General features: G+C 53.0%; 3 protein-coding genes and 1 long non-coding RNA gene across 11 annotated transcripts in view; 3 read left to right on the forward strand and 1 right to left on the reverse strand.

The window, feature by feature from the left end:
- Window positions 1–1,051, reverse strand: part of SLC7A7 (solute carrier family 7 member 7) — a 57,980-nt gene extending 56,929 nt beyond the window's left edge. Inside the window, exon 1 of the mRNA XM_077940601.1 lies at window positions 983–1,051. The gene's annotated coding sequence lies outside the window, so the exon portion shown is untranslated. The remainder of the gene's footprint in view (window positions 1–982) is intronic.
- Window positions 1,052–1,119: 68 nt separating this feature from the next.
- MRPL52 (mitochondrial ribosomal protein L52) lies at window positions 1,120–5,269 on the forward strand. 7 transcript variants are annotated; one of them, XM_015143278.3, is made up of 5 exons: window positions 1,120–1,182; window positions 1,284–1,344; window positions 1,421–1,573; window positions 4,343–4,407; window positions 5,098–5,269. In XM_015143278.3, the coding sequence occupies exons 1-5, from the start codon at window positions 1,147–1,149 to the stop codon at window positions 5,245–5,247; spliced, it is 465 nt and encodes a 154-aa protein (XP_014998764.2). In that variant the 5' UTR covers window positions 1,120–1,146; the 3' UTR covers window positions 5,248–5,269.
- LOC144330169 (uncharacterized) lies at window positions 1,593–3,258 on the forward strand. The gene is made up of 2 exons (XR_013396082.1): window positions 1,593–2,270; window positions 2,369–3,258. It is a non-coding gene; the product is annotated as an uncharacterized LOC144330169 (long non-coding RNA).
- Window positions 5,270–7,780: 2,511 nt separating the features above from the next.
- MMP14 (matrix metallopeptidase 14) lies at window positions 7,781–18,897 on the forward strand. 2 transcript variants are annotated; one of them, XM_077938393.1, is made up of 11 exons: window positions 7,792–8,123; window positions 12,647–12,795; window positions 13,062–13,184; window positions 13,559–13,866; window positions 14,391–14,552; window positions 14,857–15,017; window positions 15,515–15,653; window positions 15,774–15,924; window positions 16,396–16,511; window positions 16,848–17,014; window positions 18,774–18,897. In XM_077938393.1, exons 1-11 carry the CDS (start codon window positions 8,016–8,018, stop codon window positions 18,801–18,803), a joined length of 1,614 nt encoding a protein of 537 aa, XP_077794519.1. In that variant the 5' UTR covers window positions 7,792–8,015; the 3' UTR covers window positions 18,804–18,897.
- Window positions 18,898–18,909: the final 12 nt, after the last annotated feature.

Here is an 18,909-nt window from a genome sequence, read left to right on the forward strand (position 1 = left end):
AGAGGTTTATTCGGCCGGGAACGTCAGCAGATTTGTGTCTTAAAAGCCAAGCTCCCAGCCGAATAAACCTCTTCCTTCTTTAAGCCAGTGTCCAGGAGCGTTCTCAGGATCCGCATTGCTTAATCTGGCCAGAGTCCCCGCCAGGGATGCTCTACAGGGCAGGCAGTACAATGGCACAATCTCGGATCACCGCAATCTCAGATCACAGCAACCTCCGCCTCCCGGGTTCAAGTAATTCTCCTGCCTCAGTCTCCAGAGTAGCTGGGATTACAGGCATGTGCCACCATGTCTGGCTAATTTTGTATTTTTAGTAGAGACAGGGTTTCTCCATGTTGGTCAGGCTGGTCTGGAACTCCCAACCTCAGGTGATCCGCCCACCTCAGCCTCCCAAAGTGCTGGTATTACAAATGTGAGCCACTGCACCCGGCCTGTCTTTTTTCTTTTATTCCGAAAGCTCTATCAGGATATTAATGTCTGGTTTTATTCTCCATAAAATCTCCTACACCTAATACAGCACTTGTCATATGGAATTTTTTTTGAGGCAAGGTCTGGCTCTGTCACCCAGACTGGAGTGCAGTGGCGTGATCTCTGCCTACTGCAGCCTTGGGCCTCCCAGGCTCAAGCGATCCTCCCACCTCAGCCTCCCAAGTAGCTGGGACCACATGCATGCACCACCACACCCAGCTAATTTTTCATTTTTTTGTAGAGAGGGAGTTTCGCCATGTTGCCCAGGCTGGCCCAATTTCCGATTAACTCTAGATTTGATTACTTTTCTTAGTCTAGGAAAACTGTGTTACAGTGATGCGAGGATCTGTAGAATGACGTTGATGTTACTCCTCTGAGATCAAAGTTACTATTAATATCAATTTCGATGAACTAGAGACCGCTGTAGGGAGATTGTGGGAACTGTTCAGAACGGTTTAATCTGGGAGGACACGACTTCTACTGAGAATGCATGCCCTGAACGACAATTCGTTTTCACCTCAAAAACCTGGATCGCAGTTTTGTCTCTCCTTCCGTACGATGACCCAAGATGGCGGAGCCCGGGATTGAAAACCCAGATTCAAGATGGCGACTTCCAGCTTCCCCCATAGCGTCGCGCGTGGCCACCGAGGCCACGCCTACTTCCGGCGACTCCGGCTCAGCATGGCTGCTTTAGCGACTGTTCTCTTCAGTGAGTGGGTATAGATAGTGACCGTGGACTCGGAGGCGCGTTGGGGAGGGGCACAGGACCCCTGATCCGGCTGCGCGGCCTCTCCCCCAGCTCTGTTCTGTTTTCCCAGCAGGTGTCCGGAGGCTGCACTGCGGCGCAGCCGCTTGGGCGGGCAGCCAGTGGCGACTACAGTGAGTGCTGGGATGAGGGATCCTGGGGGACCAGAAGCCGGGCTGGGTCCTCACAGATCTGTTTTTCTCCACATAGGCAGGGACTGGCTGCCAACCCCTCCGGCTACGGGCCCCTTACAGACCTCCCAGACTGGTCATATGCGGGTGAGCGCTGATCTGACAGTTAACTCCACTGGGGAGATTTTCACCCAGAGGGAACGCCCCTGGACGGGGAGCTGGGGGTATCAAGGTGGGGGCGTGTAAAAGTGTTGAACTTTCTATTTGGAAAACGGAATTTGGGGAATCCCTCGTGTTTATTTTGTAGATTACACTTCAACTAAGGAAGGTAAAGCTAAATAGGATCTTGACTTGTGGAGATAAGCAGAAGATAATTCTGACTTGGGGCCGCCAGGGTGGAAGCGGGTGACAAGACTTCTGCGTTTTTTAAAGGGGGACATTATTTTTTTTAACCAAGAACCACTTTTCTGTGTGGTTAGTGAATTTTCAGTATTTGGTACCAAATGCAGGGGGAGCTCTTTGAAAAGCTACAGAAATAAACATCTCAGAGGGGTAGAAGGATGAAGACTACGGATGGCAGGCTCCCTTCAGAAAATTATTTTCCCTTTACTTACAAAAGAGAGGGGTGGGGGAGAGTAGATATTAGCCCTAGAAGGGAGGGACCTTAGAGAAGTTGAAGCTACTCCCCATTCTTCTTATGAGACTCCAGTGTACAAGTAGGAAATTTGAGGCCTACAGAAGTGAATTGCCCGTGATCATACAGCTAGGTAGTAGCAAAGCCAGGACTAAACATAGGCCAGTCCTCCTTGACAACACAGAGATCTGAATATTTAATCCCCTATTGTTGCTCTCTAGGAGTATGATCCTGCTTAATTGGATAATTGGTGACTGAGGAAGATGGTGAAGATTTTTTCCACTTGTTATTTACTGTAAGAAGCTTGGCATCTCCTTGTAGGAGTATGGACTGTTGGAAAGACTCTGGAATTATATATGACTGCTTCTTTTTTTTTTTTTTTTTTTGAAATAGGGTCTTTCCCTGTCACCCAGGCTGAAGTGCAGTGGCATGATCATCGCTCACTGCAGCCTTGATCTCCTGGGCTCAAGCAGTCCTCCCACCTCAGCCCCCCAAGTAGGTGGGACCACGGGCACACACCACCATTCCTGGCTAATTTTTTTTTTTTTTTTAACACCTAGTAGAGATAAGGTCTTGCTATGTTGCCCAAGCTGGTCTTGAACTCTTTAGTTCAAGTGATCCCCTTAGCCTCCCAAAGTGCTGGGATTACAGGCATGAGCCACCACGCCCAGCCTGTGGACCTTATTCTTAATCTAGGCTTCCCTTCTCGCTAACTTTGTGGTCTTGGACAAGTTACTTAATTTTATCTTAGTCTCAGTTTCCATATCTGTAAAAGAATACCTATCTCATACGGTTCTTATAAGGATAAAATGAAACAACCAATGTAAAGCACGTGGCATACACAATATTGGTTCCCCTTCCTGATAAATATCACCTCTTCTCTGTCTTGCCTTCAAACTTTTGGGCAGAGTTTTCACTCTGTTTCTTTCTTTGCAGAAAGTAAACTACTTGGGTCAGATACTGCATCTTTTCAGCAAGTCAGCAGATATTTGTGGATGTTTATTAACATGCTTATGTGCCTACACTATACTATGAATAGCAAAAGCTAGCGATACAGTTCTTGACCCAGGGAACTTAAAGTCTAACTGGGACAAAGCGTGGACGTTTTAAAAATTAAGTAATAGTATTCAGGGCCAGGCGCCGTGGCATGTGCCTATAGTCCCAGCTACTCAGGAGGCTGAGGCAGGAGAATCGCCTGAGCCCAGCAGGTGGAGGTTGTAATGATCTGAGATTGTGCCATTGCACTCCAGCCTGGGCGACGGAGCAAGACCTTGTCTCAAAAATAATAATAATAATAAATAGTATTTCAATACTCTGCCCCTTTCCAAAAGGACCTGAGGTAGCTAAATAACACTTAAAGAAAAAAAGTACAGTAAATGTCCCAAGGCAAATAGGTGAATATTAAATAGTCAGCACTTCTTTCAGAAGAAAAGGCTGATGGATTTGAAGAGATTAGAGTTTCTGGGAAAGTTAGGGTTTGAGTGGACCTAAGGATGAAAATTTGGCTGGAAGAAAAAGAAAAGAGGGCATTTCATTGTGGAGTGGGATGGAATTTAGCAAAGATACATAGTACAACAGTGATCACATTGCTTAAGAATTTCTGAAGACAAAACAGATTCAGCATTGCAGAGGACCTCAAATACAAGGCTAATGAGAGTTAAGTGAAATAGAGTAGTAAATAGGCGGGTATGGTGGCACGCACCTGTAATCCCAGCTACTCAGGAGGCTGAGGCAGGAGAATCACTTGAACCGGGGAGGCAGAAGTTGAGGTGAGCCGAGATCATGCCATTGCACTCCAGCCTGGGCAAAAGAGCAAAAGTCTGTCTCAAAATAAAAAATAAAATTAAAAAGGCCAGGCACAGTGGCTCACGCTTGGATTCCCAGCACTTTGGGAGGCTGAGCCAGGTGGATCACAAGGTCAAGTGATCAAGACTATACTGGCCAACATGGTGAAACCCCGTCTCTACTAAAAATACAAAAATTAGGAATGGTGGCACATGCCTGTAGTCCCAGCTACTCAGGAGTCTGAGGCAGGAGAATCTCTTGAACCCGGGAGGCAGAGGTTGCAGTGAGCTGAGATTGTGCCACTGCACTCCAACGTGGCAACAGAGCAAGACTCTCTGAAAAACTAAATAGATAAATGAAATAAAATGAAAGAGAGTAGTAGTATGCCTGAGAGCTCATTCTGGGTTATCGTACCTTACCCCTGAAGATGAGGGACGTATTTTAGCTTAATTAAGCTACAGTGTATATGAAATGGAAGAGAGGAGCTAGAGATTGGTTCTTCCCTTATTCCTATCACAGTATTTGCACAAGGTGCTGCAGACCGTCTCTAACACTTGCCTTTTCTCTCACTTCTACTTGTAGATGGCCGCCCTGCTCCCCCAATGAAAGGCCAACTTCGAAGAAAAGCTGAAAGGGAGAAGTTTGCAGTGAGTGGCTAGAGCAACAGCCAGGGCTACCTGGAAGGAGAACATTTAAATCATAATTTGTCTTGAGCTGTGTTGCACCTAAGCAAACATGTACCCCTCATGCAGAGGTTTTATTAATAACAGCCAAAGGTTGTTTATGTTTTTGTTTTTGTTTTTTGTGAGATGGAGTTTCGCTCGTTGCCCAGGCTGGAGTGCAATGGTGCCATCTCAGCTCACCTCAACTTCCTACTCCCGGGTTCAAGCGATTCTGCAGCCTCAGTCTCCCGAGTAGCTGGGATTACAGGCATGTGCCACCACGCCTGGCTAATTTTGTATTTTTAGTAGAGACGGAGTTTCTCCATTTTGATCAGACTGGTCTCAAACTCCCGACCTCAGGGGATACGCCTGCCTCAGCTTCCCAAAGTGCTGGGATTACAGGCGTGAGCCACCGTGCCTGGCCCCAGCCAAAGGTTTTAATAGCACTGTGAGAAGGGAGGAAGAGAGTGGGGCACTGCCAGGACAGGAACCAGTAGTAGACATCCTGCTGCGCATTTTGCTGTCTCCCTCTGCTTCCCAAGCCAGGACTTGCTCCCACTGGGGAGTCAGCAGTGTCATTTTCCAGATGAAACCTTTGAATTTGTAAGTGGAAGGATATATAGTGTAGCGCTTAAGTCCCAGATGTTATCCACACTGTTTTCCTGTCTGTTTCAGAGACGAGTTGTACTGCTGTCACAGGAAATGGACACTGGATTACAAGCATGGCAGCTCAGGCAGCAGAAGTTGCAGGAAGAACAAAGGAAGAAGGAAAATGCTCTTAAATCCAAAGGGGCTTCACTAAAGAGCCCACTTCCAAGTCAATAAAAAGCAGCTCCTGCCTCCCTCAGCCTCTCTCTGGATTTCTTTTCTGTCACCTAGATGCTTCATCCCACCCAGAAGAGAGCCTTCACATTCCCCATCTGTCTCCAAAGCAAAAGAGCTGGGACACCAAGAACAAGCTGTTAAATCACTGCCTGGGAGGCTTGGCTTAGTGCCCTCATCTCTGGCTCCATTCCAGTTCGGCTAAGTCTTGCTTTAAAATGTTTACCTCCTTTGCAGGCCATAGGACTGGCCCAACTATGAGAAATAGCTGTTCTGTGCACATGAAAAGGGGACAGCAGTTTTCCTGGTTCTAGCCAGGCACTAAAGCCTTTAAGAGCCCATACACAGTTTAGGCCATGTACAGCTGGCATCTAATAAATGTTTTCATGAAAAGGATTTTCAGCCGGGCACGGTGGCTCACGCCTGTAATCCCAGCACTTTGGGAGGCTGAGGCGGGTGGATCACGAGGTCAGGAGTTCAAGACCAGCCCAGCCAACATGGTGAACCCCCCCCCCTTCTCTACTCAAAATACAAAAATTAGCCAGGGGTGGTGGCACACACCTGTAATCCCAGCTACTTGGGAGGCTAAGGCAGGAGAATGACTTGAATCCAGGAGGTGGAGGTTGTGGTGAGCCAAGATTATACCACTACACTCCAGCCTGGGCGACAGAGTGAGACTCCATCTCAAAAAAAAGAAAAAAAAATTTTCTAGTCTAGGTCCCTTTTTTGACAAGCATCTGGTGTCAGTCTTCCTAAGATTCAAATACGTGGTCCAGGTGGTTACCCCCACTGGGAAGGCTGATGTGGGAAGAACCATACCTGGGTGTTGCATGTTCTGCCAAGAGTGGGGTTCTGAGGTCTCCATGTTTCTGACTGTATTCCAGAGATTGGTTGAAGAGGGGCTTGTACCTTCCAACCCCAGTTTGTGTAGGAAAGCCCTACGTAAGGGCTTAGCCCTCAGTCACTGTGGGGTAGGTAACTGTTTAATAACACAACCATGGGAGGCCAAGACGGGCGGATCACAAGGTCAGGAGATCGAGACCATCCTGGCTAACAAGGTGAAACCCCGTCTCTACCAAAAATACAAAAAATTAGCCGGGCGTGGTAGCGGGTGCCTGTAGTCCCAGCTACTCGGGAGGCTGAGGCAGGAGAATGGCATGAACCCAGGAGGCGGAGCTTGCAGTGAGCCGAGATTGCACCACTGCACTCCAGCCTGGGTGACAGAGCAAGACTCCATCTCAAAATAAATAAATAAATAAATAAATAAATAAATGCACACCATATACCTCCCACAAACCTGGAGGCTCCACAGGACCTGAAAAGCTTTTCATTTTATTGATCGTGAATCTGAGAGCAAAAGACCTTTGTTTTCATTACAGTACTGAGCACTAGACTTCCATTCTTCTGCCACAGAAGTGCGATAGTTCCTGAATCCCTTGGATTTCTGAAGCTTCCTACCTGACCTAATTTCTGTCCACCCTCCTTTATTCCTTCCTTTGCTTTCTTCTCCCTCGTCGCACTACCTCCGTCCTCTCTCACTGACCAAATGCAATTCTTGGATCTTAGATTTCGCTGATAGTCGAGTTTTCTGTCTCCCACACTTTTCCTGCTTCTGTTGTGCTGCTTTTCCACATCTGTCTAGTTCCGGACTCTTTATCTGTCTCCCTTTCTCACGGTCAGCTTTATCCTGCCCTCTCCCTTTCCTACATACCTCCATCTTTTGTTGAGTCCAGTAAGTCCCTAAAGGAGATTTTACTCTTTAAGAATTGCCTCCTTTTTCAGTGTAGAGGTGGAACTAAACCCCAGCGTCCCAACTCCCAATCCCTTCTTTTACAATAATTTCACCCAGCTTGATTTGCTTTCCCCAGATCCCATGGCCTTGTACCCTTTTCCTGTCAGCGAGTTCCAATTAAAGGTGCAGCCACATTACAAATGACAATAAAGGAATCTTTCTACAAGGTTGGAGCCACAGATCCAGTATGGTTGTGGGGTTTTTTGTTGGTAGTTGGGTTATAGTTTGGAATTTTTGGCAGCGGAGGGAGGAACATAGACAGTTGTCTATAGGGGCCAGAAGATAACCCCCCAACTATTAGTAAACTGGCCCCTTCTCCCTATGCAGGTCTCATGAGCATAGAGGAAGACCTCACCATCCCACACTTTGAGCTCCTTGTTGCCCATAGCCACGTAGCCCCCAATAATTTCCACCCTGAGGTGAGACAAATGCTGAATACCAGAGGAATCAAGCCACTCAGAATATGCTTATGGGGAGAAAGTCTCCCACATCCCGTCCCCTGGGTCCCCTACAGCCCCCTGCTGTCCACCGTGGCCTCAACCCCTGCAGATGGCAGCCTGCACCACAAAAAGGCAACTTAGCGGGTTGGTTGTTTTTTTTTTTTTTTTTTTTTTTTCCAGTTCTTGGTTGTAATTGGATTCAGGCTAAAACAACCACGTCCCCAACCAGGAAAGGAGGGCACTGGGGCGGGGACGGAGGAGAGGCTGCGGGAAAAGGGAGGGACCAGAGGAGAGAGCGAGAGGGATCCAGACCCCAGTTCGCCGACTAAGCAGAAGAAAGATCAAAAACCGGAAAAGAGGAGAAGAGCAAACAGGCACTTTCAGGAACAATCCCCTTAATTCCAAGCCGACAGCGCTCTAGGAATTAAAGTTCAGTGCTACCGAAGACAAAGGCGCCCCGAGGGAGTGGCGGTGCGACCCCAGGGCGTGGGCCCCGCCGCGGAGCCCACACTGCCCGGCTGACCCGGTGGTCTCGGACCATGTCTCCCGCCCCAAGACCCTCCCGTTGTCTCCTGCTCCCCCTGCTCACGCTCGGCACCGCGCTCGCCTCCCTCGGCTCGACCCAAAGCAGCACCTTCAGTCCCGAAGTAAGTGAGCTCCCCGGCCCTTCCTGGAGTCTCGCCCGCCGGGAGGCGAGCCCGGGGGTCTCCAAGGGGACAGCCTCTATTCGGAGAGGAGGGCTCTTGGGATCTCGGCTGTTCGGGCCTGCAGGACTCCCCCTCCTTTTCTTTTTCCTCTTCGTCTCCAAACTTCCAGATCGATCCAACTTTTGCCCGCTTCCAACCAGCTGCCCCCACCCCCTGCGCCGCCGACTGTCTTTCCCATTCCTTCTTTTTTCCCAGTCCTTGGAAGAACTTTACCACTGGGGCAGACTCCCCCTTCCCCAATTCCCTTGGGCTCTGCGTTCCGCTCTGGAACCGCCTGGTAAACATTTGGACTCCGCTCAAACCCCGCGCTGTCCCGGCTCCTCGTCATGCGCGAGAGTTTGTTGTTCCTTCGACTTTCCAGCTCTCCAGCGCTCTCCCGCCGGCGCGCCCTCCGATGGGCGCTCCGGCCTCCCCGGGCGGCCCAGGCCCTCAGCAGACGCGTCTGCGGCCAGATGGGGGTCGAGGGTGGACGGCCGAGCGTCCAGGGCCACAGCCCCCGTCTCCCCGAGAGGACCCCGCTGTCCCCCTACCCGCATCCCTGGCGTCGAGGGTCGCAGCGCCGGCGCGCTGGCCGCGTTTCCGTCCACACAAAGCTCTCCTTGTGAGCCGGGTGATCCGCCGGGTCGCTGCCTTCCCCTGTCCCCACCCGCGTCGGCGCCTTCAGGCCCTTTTTGTTGTTAATTGTTTTTCTGTGTTAATTGCAGGGAGCCAGGGGGCGTCGCTCGGGGAGTGGGGAGAGGGTCTGGCCCGGGGTGCCCTCACACGTCTCGACTGGCTCGGGCGCCCCCCACCCCCACCCCGGCCCAGACGGTGGCCCACCGGGCCCCAGAGGAAGCTGCGTGGGAGTTGTCTGAGGAGGTTTTTCCTCTCTCTCTCTTATTTTGGGGTGAAGGTGGGAGACGGATTTAATGAGCTTCTTATTTTGGGCCATCTCAACCCACTCAGCCTGGCAAGGGCCTGGGTGCGGTCGGGAGGGGCCAGGAAGGGCCCCAGAAGGGGGATGGGATCTGGGTTTGGCTTCTCCGCCCTGGTCCCACCCCGGAGGAAACTCTTTGGAAAGAATACTCTCTTCTCTCTCTGTCCCTGAAGGGGTCTGGGGCCAACTGGAAAAGTATGGCCCCAGGAATGGGGGTGGAAGACGAAACGTGGAGTGCTCAGACACCAGGGAGAGTAAAAACCTGCCCTAGTGCTGGAGGCTGAGCCTGACTCTCGGGGAGGAGTCGTCTTCTTCCCAGGCCTAGAGTCCTCCTCTGAGACCTGAAAGGGAGCGCCCCTAAGAAAACGAGCCTGGGCATCTGGGGAGCTGCCCACAGCCAACTTCACTGCCTTGCCTTTTTTCCCTCCCCTGCTCTGCTGGGTCCCCCAGGGGAGGGGCGGCAGCCCTGGCTCCGTTTTAAGTGGGTCATGGGCGGTCCCAGTGCCAGAACCACCATTTGCTTCTGGGCCCTGGAAGGGAGGGAGGAGCAGCCCCAGAGGCTAGGATCCAGGGCCTACTGCAGAGCTGGAGGTCCCCCCACCCTCCACTGGACTCCTAAGCCAAGGTGGGAGGTGTTCCGTTGACTTTCTCCTAGGGGATACCTTGCATCTCTCTCATTCACAAAGACAGAGCCAACCAGCTGAGTTCTTTGACCCAACATAGTTGCTTTTTACTCCAGACCAATGTGGAGGGAAAGCTGGGGTGGTGCAGGCCTCATGCAGCTGGGTCCCTCCCACCAGGCCTCCAGAGTCCTGCACCAGCTCCAGGACAGCCCTCTCCTCCCTATGGCCCGTCTGGCGCTGAGCCCTTCCTCCCCCCCAGCCGCAGACACAAGAGTCCTCTCTTCTGTGGTTTCGACCTCATAGTCTCTGTGAGGAGAGAAACTTGCCTAGGCCTGGTGGGAGGAGAGGGATGGGGGCACTTCCTTTCCAGGCCTTGCAGCTCTCTTGACTCCAGGGAAGTCTTTCACTTGACTGAGCCTTCATTTTTCTCCCTAGGGTATGGGGTGGAGGTTGTGGGTATGAATATTTAGACCCGCCTAGCTTCTTGAAAGACTCCAGAGGGGATTTCCCCTAGAGCTCCTGGATGTGGATTCTCCCCATCTCTGTGCTGCCCTCCCTTCTGTCGTTCTGCTTTAGGTGAATTCTCTCAGCTTTGCTCTCTGAGGGTTGAGGGGGCCTGGCCTCAGTCCTCCTGCCTTCCAGCATCAGAAGTAGACCAGTCCTGTCCTTCCCCAAGTCCTGAAGCAGCTGCTCCCCAACCAAGGGTCATAAGCCTGGGGTGTATTTATCCTGCAGGTGAGGCTAGGGGCAAAAGACGTTTCCTGCATATTTAGGCACAGGCCACAGCAGGCCTCCCCAGGCACTGGCTGTAGCATCAGCCAGAACAGGTCAAGGCAAGCCTGCAGCTCCCTGAGAGCAGCCCGGGACTGGCGTGCCCTGCTTGGCTCCCCTCTGGTATACCAGAGGTTAAATGTCACTCCTTCCTCTACCCCTGAAGAGGGGCTCTCAGAGCCTCAGAGCTAGGTGGTGCTAGGGTTGTTCTAGCCAAGACTGTTGGCTGGGAAAAGGCTGGGTTGTTTACGTCTCGGGTTCTAGCTCCCATCAGCCTTGGGGGATCACTTCCCAGAACCATGTTGCAATTCTTGCCCCTGTGGGCTCAGGTCCCCAGTCAGCTGCTCTTGAGTCACCCCCAGTCCCCATGCAAGACTACTGCCCCATCACCAGGGCCTGAGCCAGAGGTGAAGGGCCATGTGGCAGTCCATACTGATGACCTTGGATAGGAGATGCAGCACCCAACAGCAGCCTCCCCCATCTCCCCTCCAAGGTCCCGTCCTGGGCAACCTACAGCCCCTTCCCGAACTCCCTAAGAAAGCAAAACTGGAGCAGGGACTAGAGCGATCTGGGTGGTGTCTTCTCCCCATAAAAGAATCCAAGCATCTTCATATTTCATATATAACTTGGCTTGTTTTACTTTTTTGTTTTGTTTTGTTTTGTTTTGAGAGAGAGTCTTGCTCTGTCACCCAGGCTGAGTGCAGCGGCGCAATCCTTGGCCTCCCAGGTTCAGCGATTCTCCTACCTCAGCTTCCTGAGTAGCTGGGATTACAGGTGCCCACCACCATGCTTGGCTGATTTTTGTATTTTTAGTAGAGACAGAGTTTCGCCATGTTGGCTAGGCTGGTCTCAAACTCCTGACCTCAGGTGATCTGACCGCCTCGGCCTCCCAAACTGTTAGGATTACAGGCATCAGCCACCACACCCAGCCTGGCTTGTTTTACTTTGAGGCTTTAAGAAAATACTCCATCGTCGTTACAATAAAGGCTGACTTTCTCCTCAACAGGGCTTTGCAGTGTGTGAACCTTTTAATCAAACACCAAAAACCTAACATTAATTTAAGGCGATATGCCGCCTTTATATTATGACCAATTCACAACATACCTGAAATAAAATACAGTCACCAAGTGTCCTCCACCCCTATCTCCCACTTCCTCTGCTGAGAATCCTTTTTTCTTCTTTTTTTTTTTTTTTTGAGACGGAGTCTCGCTCTGTCACCCAGGCTGGAGTGCAGTGGCGCAATCTCGGCTCACTGCAAGCTCCACCTCCTGGGTTCATGCCATTCTCCTGCCTCAGCTTCCCGAGTAGCTGGGAGTACAGGCGCCTGCCACCACGCCCGGCTAATTTTTTTTTGTATTTTTAATAGAGACGGGATTTCATTGTGTAAGCCAGGATGGTCTCCATCTCCTGACCTCATGATCCACCTGCCTTGGCTTCCCAAAGTGCTGGGATTACAGGTGTGAGCCACTGTGCCCGGCCTCTGCTAAGAATCTTAAATAGGCCTTTAGGTTCTAAGCCACAGGTCAGATGCTGCTTGGATAAGGACAGTGACAGGATCCTGGCTCCAGCTGAATCACACCTCTTACCACATCCCAAGTTCCTAGTTTCCCCTTGTAGTGGCCAGCCTTAGCTCTAGCTCTTTTTCTGCCCTCCTTTCTAAAAAGATCTCAGCTGTGAAGGTCCCGGGGACATGGCACTCCCATCCCAGGAGGGTCTCATGTCAAACCCAATAGTAGAGCTCACTCAGCCTGTCAAGACCCCTCCCCACCCATCATGGGCATAGCCCATTCCCAGGTGGAACATGCTATATCTGCAAGAACACTGACATGAAGGAGAAAAGTGCTAGAAGGAATCACAGCTCTGAGAAGACATCTCAGAACTCCATTAAACTACCAAGGCTCTCTCTCATTTTCAAGAGAGCTACAGCCAAAAGCCTGTTTGGGCCCATAGCCCCGAGGGGACAAGCCCTACTGGGGCCTGGACCAGAGATCAGGTCTAGCCTGGGAGTTCCTCCAGACCTGCTGGCGGAGCCAAGCTGGGAACCCACTGCCCTTTCCTCACCAAGCCAAGGCTGTATGCTGGGCATTGTGGGGGAGGTAGAGGCACCCATCGACCAGGTGGGGATGCTCTAAGCCATACCCCTTTCCCTACAGGCCTGGCTACAGCAGTATGGCTACCTGCCTCCCGGGGACCTACGTACCCACACGCAGCGCTCACCCCAGTCACTCTCAGCGGCCATCGCTGCCATGCAGAAGTTTTACGGCTTGCAAGTAACAGGCAAAGCTGATGCAGACACCATGAAGTAAGTGCTAGACCCTGGCAGGAGTTCTGCCTAGCACCCACTGACAATGCCAGCGCCAGAGATGTTCCTACCTGAATGCCTGGCTTGTGCCCCCCCATACCTCATCCCCACATGCTGATCCTGACCCTCTCATTTTCACCCTGACCTCATAACCTTGGCCTTTCCCCACATTGACACACAGCAAGTCTCACCTAACACTGACGCTGGAGACCTTTCTCTTTCATACATTGCACTGACCCCAATCCTCACACCCAAACCCACTCCAGGGCCATGAGGCGCCCCCGATGTGGTGTTCCAGACAAGTTTGGGGCTGAGATCAAGGCCAATGTTCGAAGGAAGCGCTATGCCATCCAGGGTCTCAAATGGCAATATAATGAAATCACTTTCTGGTGAGTCCAGCAGGCAAGCAACCTTTCTCACATCTTGTAATTATTCCCTACCCACTGTGCTTATGCAGAGACTCAGAGACCTCCTGCCCTACTCCCCTCAGTTCCTGGGAAGCATCCCTGGGAGTGGGGAGGAAAATGGCTCTCATCCTGGAAAGAGGTGTAGCCATCAAGGGTGTACCCCAGTGCCAGAGAGCCAAAGCCTGAGGATCCCTTGTTCTTGAGACAGAGGCATCGTGCATGAGGTAGCAGGAAGAGCTGAGTCAGGCAGAGGTGGCTGGGCAGCACAGTCAGAGCTGGGAGAGTGCAGGGAAGGAGAATGTTGCCCCTCGTTATCCTAACACACCCCATCCTCTCCCCACGTGGCTGGACCTCAGCATCCAGAATTACACCCCCAAGGTGGGCGAGTATGCCACATACGAGGCCATTCGCAAGGCATTCCGCGTGTGGGAGAGTGCCACACCACTGCGCTTCCGCGAGGTGCCTTATGCCTACATCCGTGAGGGCCATGAGAAGCAGGCCGACATCATGATCTTCTTTGCCGAGGGCTTCCATGGTGACAGCACGCCCTTCGATGGTGAGGGCGGCTTCCTGGCCCATGCCTACTTCCCAGGCCCCAACATTGGAGGGGACACCCACTTTGACTCTGCCGAGCCTTGGACTGTCGGGAATGAGGATCTGAATGGTGAGCCAAGTATCCCTGGGACTTACTCTGGAAAAAGCCAACAGTCATTTGTAGGGGTGATTCCCCTCCCTCCTTCCAAAATCTCGGGGCTAGAAGGGACCACAAAGACCTTCTGGTCTAACTGCTGACAAAAGCAGGAGTCCTGTTTGAGCTATTTACATCTGGTCCCTCCTCTCACCCACTGACTGGCTTTCCAGTCAAAGACTTCAAAGCATCCTTATCACCCACTTTTCCAAATTGATGTCATGTCTAGCTCCTGGGAGAAACGGGACTAGAGAGGGCCTTGGCTTCCCTTAACACAGGTCTTTCTGGGATGGGGGTCCTGCTTCCAAGCACTGTCTCACCTCCACCCAGAGGAGCTTTGCTTAAATGCCAGATTAAAAAGCTGGACCTCAGAATTTGGTCACTTTGGATTGAAAACATGGGCAGCAGGCTTGGGGGTGAAACCAAAGCTGCTGGTGGGGAAGCAGGGAGGCTGAGGGAAGGGACTCAGGCTGCTATCATCACTGTCCCCATCCTTCCAGGAAATGACATCTTCCTGGTGGCTGTGCACGAGCTGGGCCATGCCCTGGGGCTCGAGCATTCCAGTGACCCCTCGGCCATCATGGCACCGTTTTACCAGTGGATGGACACAGAGAACTTTGTGCTGCCTGATGATGACCGCCGGGGCATCCAGCAACTTTATGGTGAGTAATCTACACCCACGCCTGCTCCCTCCTCTGCTCCTTCCTCTGCTCCTTGTCCCCTCCTGGTCTACGCATTTCCCCTGTTTCATGCCGTGCAGTGTCTGCACCGCCTCCTGCCAACCCGACGTTGCCTCTATCAGCTCCACTTTGGAGCCCACCTTTTCTGTCGCCTCCCAGTTGGTTGCTTCAGCCTCCCCTAGAAGCCCATCCACACCTTTCCAAGGGTACTGTCTGCCCATCTGTCTGTCCTTCCCTCCCCTCTCTCCTCCTAAGTCTGAAATGCCCCTCGTGTTTTCTGCCCCAGGGAGTGAGTCAGGGTTCCCCACCAAGATGCCCCCTCAACCCAGGACTACCTCCCGGCCTTCTGTTCCTGATAAGCCCAAAAACCCCACCTACGGACCCAACATCTGTGATGGGAACTTTGACACCGTGGCCATGCTCCGAGGGGAGATGTTTGTCTTCAAGGTGAGAAGAAGAGGTGGGCTGGTTTGGAAGACAAAAGGGTTCTATGGGCCGGGCGTGGTGGCTCATGCCTGTAATCCTAGAACTTTGAGAGGCCAAGGCAGGCGGATCTCCTGAGGTCGGGAGTTCGAGACCAGGCTGGTCAACATAGTGAAACCCCATCTCTACTAAAACTACAAAAAATTTGCTGAGTGTGGTGGTGGGTGCCTGTAATCCCAGCTACTTGGGAGGCTAAGGCAGGAGAATCGTGCGAACCTGGGAGGCAGAGGTTGCAGAGAGCCGAGATAGGGCCATTGCACTCCAGCCTGGACAACAGTGCGAGACTCCATCTCAAAAGAAAAGGAGGGGGGCTCTGTGGTAGGGCAGCTGGGTGGAAGTGACAACAGCTGGCCTGAAAACTAAAATTGAGGAACAAAAAGCAGTAGGGGAGCTTTGGGGACTGAGCCAGAGATCTAGGCCGCAAGACGTAATGGACTCTTCCTGCATTGACTGACTTCCAGGAGCGCTGGTTCTGGCGGGTGAGGAACAACCAAGTGATGGATGGATACCCAATGCCCATTGGCCAGTTCTGGCGGGGCCTGCCTGCGTCCATCAACACTGCCTATGAGAGGAAGGATGGCAAATTTGTATTCTTCAAAGGTAACCAGGCACTCCACTTTAGTCTTTGGGAGTGAGGAAGGTCTCCCTAGAGGAGCTGATTTCCTCTAAAGTCCCTAGAGCCTACGTTGAACCCAGATGCTGCCCTCCTGTCCTCCCCAGGAGACAAGCATTGGGTGTTTGATGAGGCGTCCCTGGAACCTGGCTACCCCAAGCACATTAAGGAGCTGGGCCGAGGGCTGCCTACCGACAAGATTGATGCTGCTCTCTTCTGGATGCCCAATGGAAAGACCTACTTCTTCCGTGGAAACAAGTAAGACCTCAACCCCTTAGCCCCAGGTCTTCCTCAGAAACCACCACCACCCCAAATTCCCTCAGTTCTGGAGAAAGACGCACTTTACCCCCAAGATGCTTCCTTGGAGAAGGAGCTGGCTGAGCCTCTGCTGTTGCCTAGAAATGGGCAGCCTCCTTTGGGCACCGTGTGAGTGGGATGTGACCGGGTCATTTCAGACCTGGTCATTTGGCACCTCCTGCCTCCAGCACTGTGCCTCCGCCCCAGCAGCCAGGCACTGTCATTAGGGCTGCTAGTGGCTCCTTGCAGCCTGGACCCTCCCTTCCACCCCCACCTTCCGCTGCTTTCAGCAGCAGGCCCTCATTACTCAAAACCCCTGTCCCCACCCTGTCCGCAGCTATCCTTTGCCCACTGGTGGATTCGATCTGGGTCTTGCTGCCTTCTGAGGACATGCCCAGTGTCTGCCACTGCCCTTCCTTTCCCCTTCCCCAGGTACTACCGTTTCAACGAGGAGCTCAGGGCAGTGGATAGCGAGTACCCCAAGAACATCAAAGTCTGGGAAGGGATCCCTGAGTCTCCCAGAGGGTCATTCATGGGCAGCGATGAAGGTGAGAGGGGCAAGGGAAGGTGTCGCTGAGAGAAGGATGGGAATAGGGAGTTGAGGAAGAGTGGGAGGGAAGCCTGAGGGAGTGCTGTGTGGGAAACAATGGCGATGATAATACCACACACCAGGCGCTGGGCTAGGTCCTTCCACATGTGGTACCCATTCATCCCCACCACCTTCCAACCCGGTCCTATCGGCACCCCCATTTTACAGCTGAGGAAGCTGATGCTCAGGAAGGTGGAGGGGAACTCAGCTGCCCTCACATTAACAGAGCTTCCCTCGCTCCTCTCCTCTCTTTGGGTCTTCCCTTCCTTACCACCTTCTGATTCACCCCCTGCAGTCTTCACTTACTTCTACAAGGGGAACAAATACTGGAAATTCAACAACCAGAAGCTGAAGGTAGAACCGGGCTACCCCAAGTCAGCCCTGCGGGACTGGATGGGCTGCCCATCAGGAGGCCGGCCGGATGAGGGGACTGAGGAGGAGACGGAGGTGATCATCATTGAGGTGGACGAGGAGGGCGGCGGGGCGGTGAGCGCGGCTGCCGTGGTACTGCCCGTGCTGCTGCTGCTCCTGGTGCTGGCGGTGGGCCTTGCAGTCTTCTTCTTCAGACGCCATGGGACCCCCAGGCGACTGCTCTACTGCCAGCGTTCCCTGCTGGACAAGGTCTGACGCCCACCGCCGGCCCGCCCACTCCTACCACAAGGACTTGGCCTCTGAAGGCCAGTGGCAGCAGGTGGTGGTGGGTGGGCTGCCCCCACCGTCCCGAGCCCCCTCCCCACAGCCTCCTTGCTTCTCTTTGTCCCCTGGCTGGCCTCCCTCACCCTGACCACCTCCCTCCCTGCTGCCCCGGCATTGCATCTTCCCTAGATGGCTCCCATGAGGGCTGACTGGGAGGGTGGCCCTTTCCAGCCTCTGCCCCTCAGCGGAACCCTGTAGTTTTGTGTCTGTCCAGCCCCATCTGAATGTGTTGGGGGCTCTGCACTTGAAGGCAGGACCCTCAGACCTCGCTGGTAAAGGTCAAATGGGGTCATCTGCTCCTTTTCCATCCCCTGACATACCTTAACCTCTGAACTCTGACCTCAGGAGGCTCTGGGCACTCCAGCCCTGAAAGCCCCAGGTGTACCCAATTGGCAGCCTCTCACTACTCTTTCTGGCTAAAAGGAATCTAATCTTGTTGGGGGTAGAGACCCTGAGACAGTGTGCGGGGGTGGGGACTGCCCAGCCACCCTAAGACCTTGGGAGGAAAACTCAGAGAGGGTCTTCCTTGCTTAGTCAGTCAAGTTCCTCGGAGATCTGCCTCTGCCTCACCTACCCCAGGGAACTTCCAAGGAAGGAGCCTGAGCCGTTGGGGACTAAAGGGACAGAAGAAACCCTTAGCAGCCCTATGCCTCTCGAATGTTAGCCTTGGATGGGGCTTTCACAGTTAGAAAAGCTGAAACCAGGGGTGCAGCTGTCAGGTAGAGTGGGGCCAGCGGGAGAGGCCCGGGTCAGAGCCCTGGGGGTGAGCCTGAAGGCCACAGAGAAAGAACGTTGCCCAAACTCAGGCAGCTGGGGCTGAGGCCCGAAGGCAGAGCAGCCAGAGAGGGCAGGATGGGCCCAAAAAGGAAAATGAGGACGTGCAGCAGCATTGGAAGGCTGGGGCCGGGCAGGCCAGGCCAAGCAGGGGCCACAGGGTGGGCTGTGGAGCTCTCAGGAAGGGCCCTGAGGAAGGCACACTTGCTCCTTCTGGTCCCTGTCCTTGCTGCCCAGGCAGCATGGAGGGGAAGGGTGGGGCAGCCCAGAGAAAGGAGCAGAGAAGGCACACAAACGAGGAATGAGGGGCTTCATGAGAGGCCACAGGGCCTGGCTGGCCGCGCTGTCCCGGCCTGCTCACCACCTCAGTGAGGGGCAGGAGCTGGGGCTCGCTTAGGCTGGGCCCACGCTTCCCTGGTGCCAGCACCCCTCAAGCCTGTCTCACCAGTGGCCTGCCCTCTCACAGCCCCACCCACCCAGCCCACCCATTGAAGTCTCCTTGGGCCACCAAAGGTGGTGGCCATGGTACCGGGGACTTGGGAGAGTGAGACCCAGTGGAGGGAGCAAGAGGAGAGGGATGTCAGGGGGGGTGGGGCACAGGGTGGGGGAAATGGGGTGAACGGTGCTGGCAGTTCGGCTAGATTTCTGTCTTGTTCGTTTTTTTGTTTTGTTTAATGTATATTTTTATTATAATTATTATATATGAATTCCATTCAAATCGTTTCTTTTTGTTAACAAGGGGCATGGGGAGGGGTGGGGGTGGGGGGGCAGAGGCGTCTGACCCCAGGAACCTGCAGGGCGGGGCTGGGTCGGTGCCCTCTAAGGACAATTTTGACCTTGTTCAACCTTCCACAAAGAATAAATTGTGTTTCACATTCCTTGTGTGG

Source organism: Macaca mulatta, chromosome 7, assembly GCF_049350105.2.
Source record: "Macaca mulatta isolate MMU2019108-1 chromosome 7, T2T-MMU8v2.0, whole genome shotgun sequence".
Taxonomy (NCBI): Eukaryota; Metazoa; Chordata; class Mammalia; order Primates; family Cercopithecidae; genus Macaca; species Macaca mulatta.

What these genes read in the sequence shown, in the direction of transcription:
- MMP14 (XM_077938393.1), top strand. Translation starts at nt 8,016, where the DNA reads ATGTCTCCCGCCCCAAGACCCTCCCGTTGTCTCCTGCTCCCCCTGCTC. An exon ending in TACTTCTTCCGTGGAAACAA is followed by an intron (nt 15,925 to 16,395) that starts GTAAGACCTCAA and finishes CCCCTTCCCCAG; the next exon opens with GTACTACCGTTTCAACGAGG. An exon ending in ATTCATGGGCAGCGATGAAG is followed by an intron (nt 16,512 to 16,847) that starts GTGAGAGGGGCA and finishes CACCCCCTGCAG; the next exon opens with TCTTCACTTACTTCTACAAG.
- MRPL52 (XM_015143278.3), top strand. Translation starts at nt 1,147, where the DNA reads ATGGCTGCTTTAGCGACTGTTCTCTTCAGTGAGTGG. An exon ending in CTGTTCTCTTCAGTGAGTGG is followed by an intron (nt 1,183 to 1,283) that starts GTATAGATAGTG and finishes CTGTTTTCCCAG; the next exon opens with CAGGTGTCCGGAGGCTGCAC. An exon ending in CTGAAAGGGAGAAGTTTGCA is followed by an intron (nt 4,408 to 5,097) that starts GTGAGTGGCTAG and finishes TGTCTGTTTCAG; the next exon opens with AGACGAGTTGTACTGCTGTC.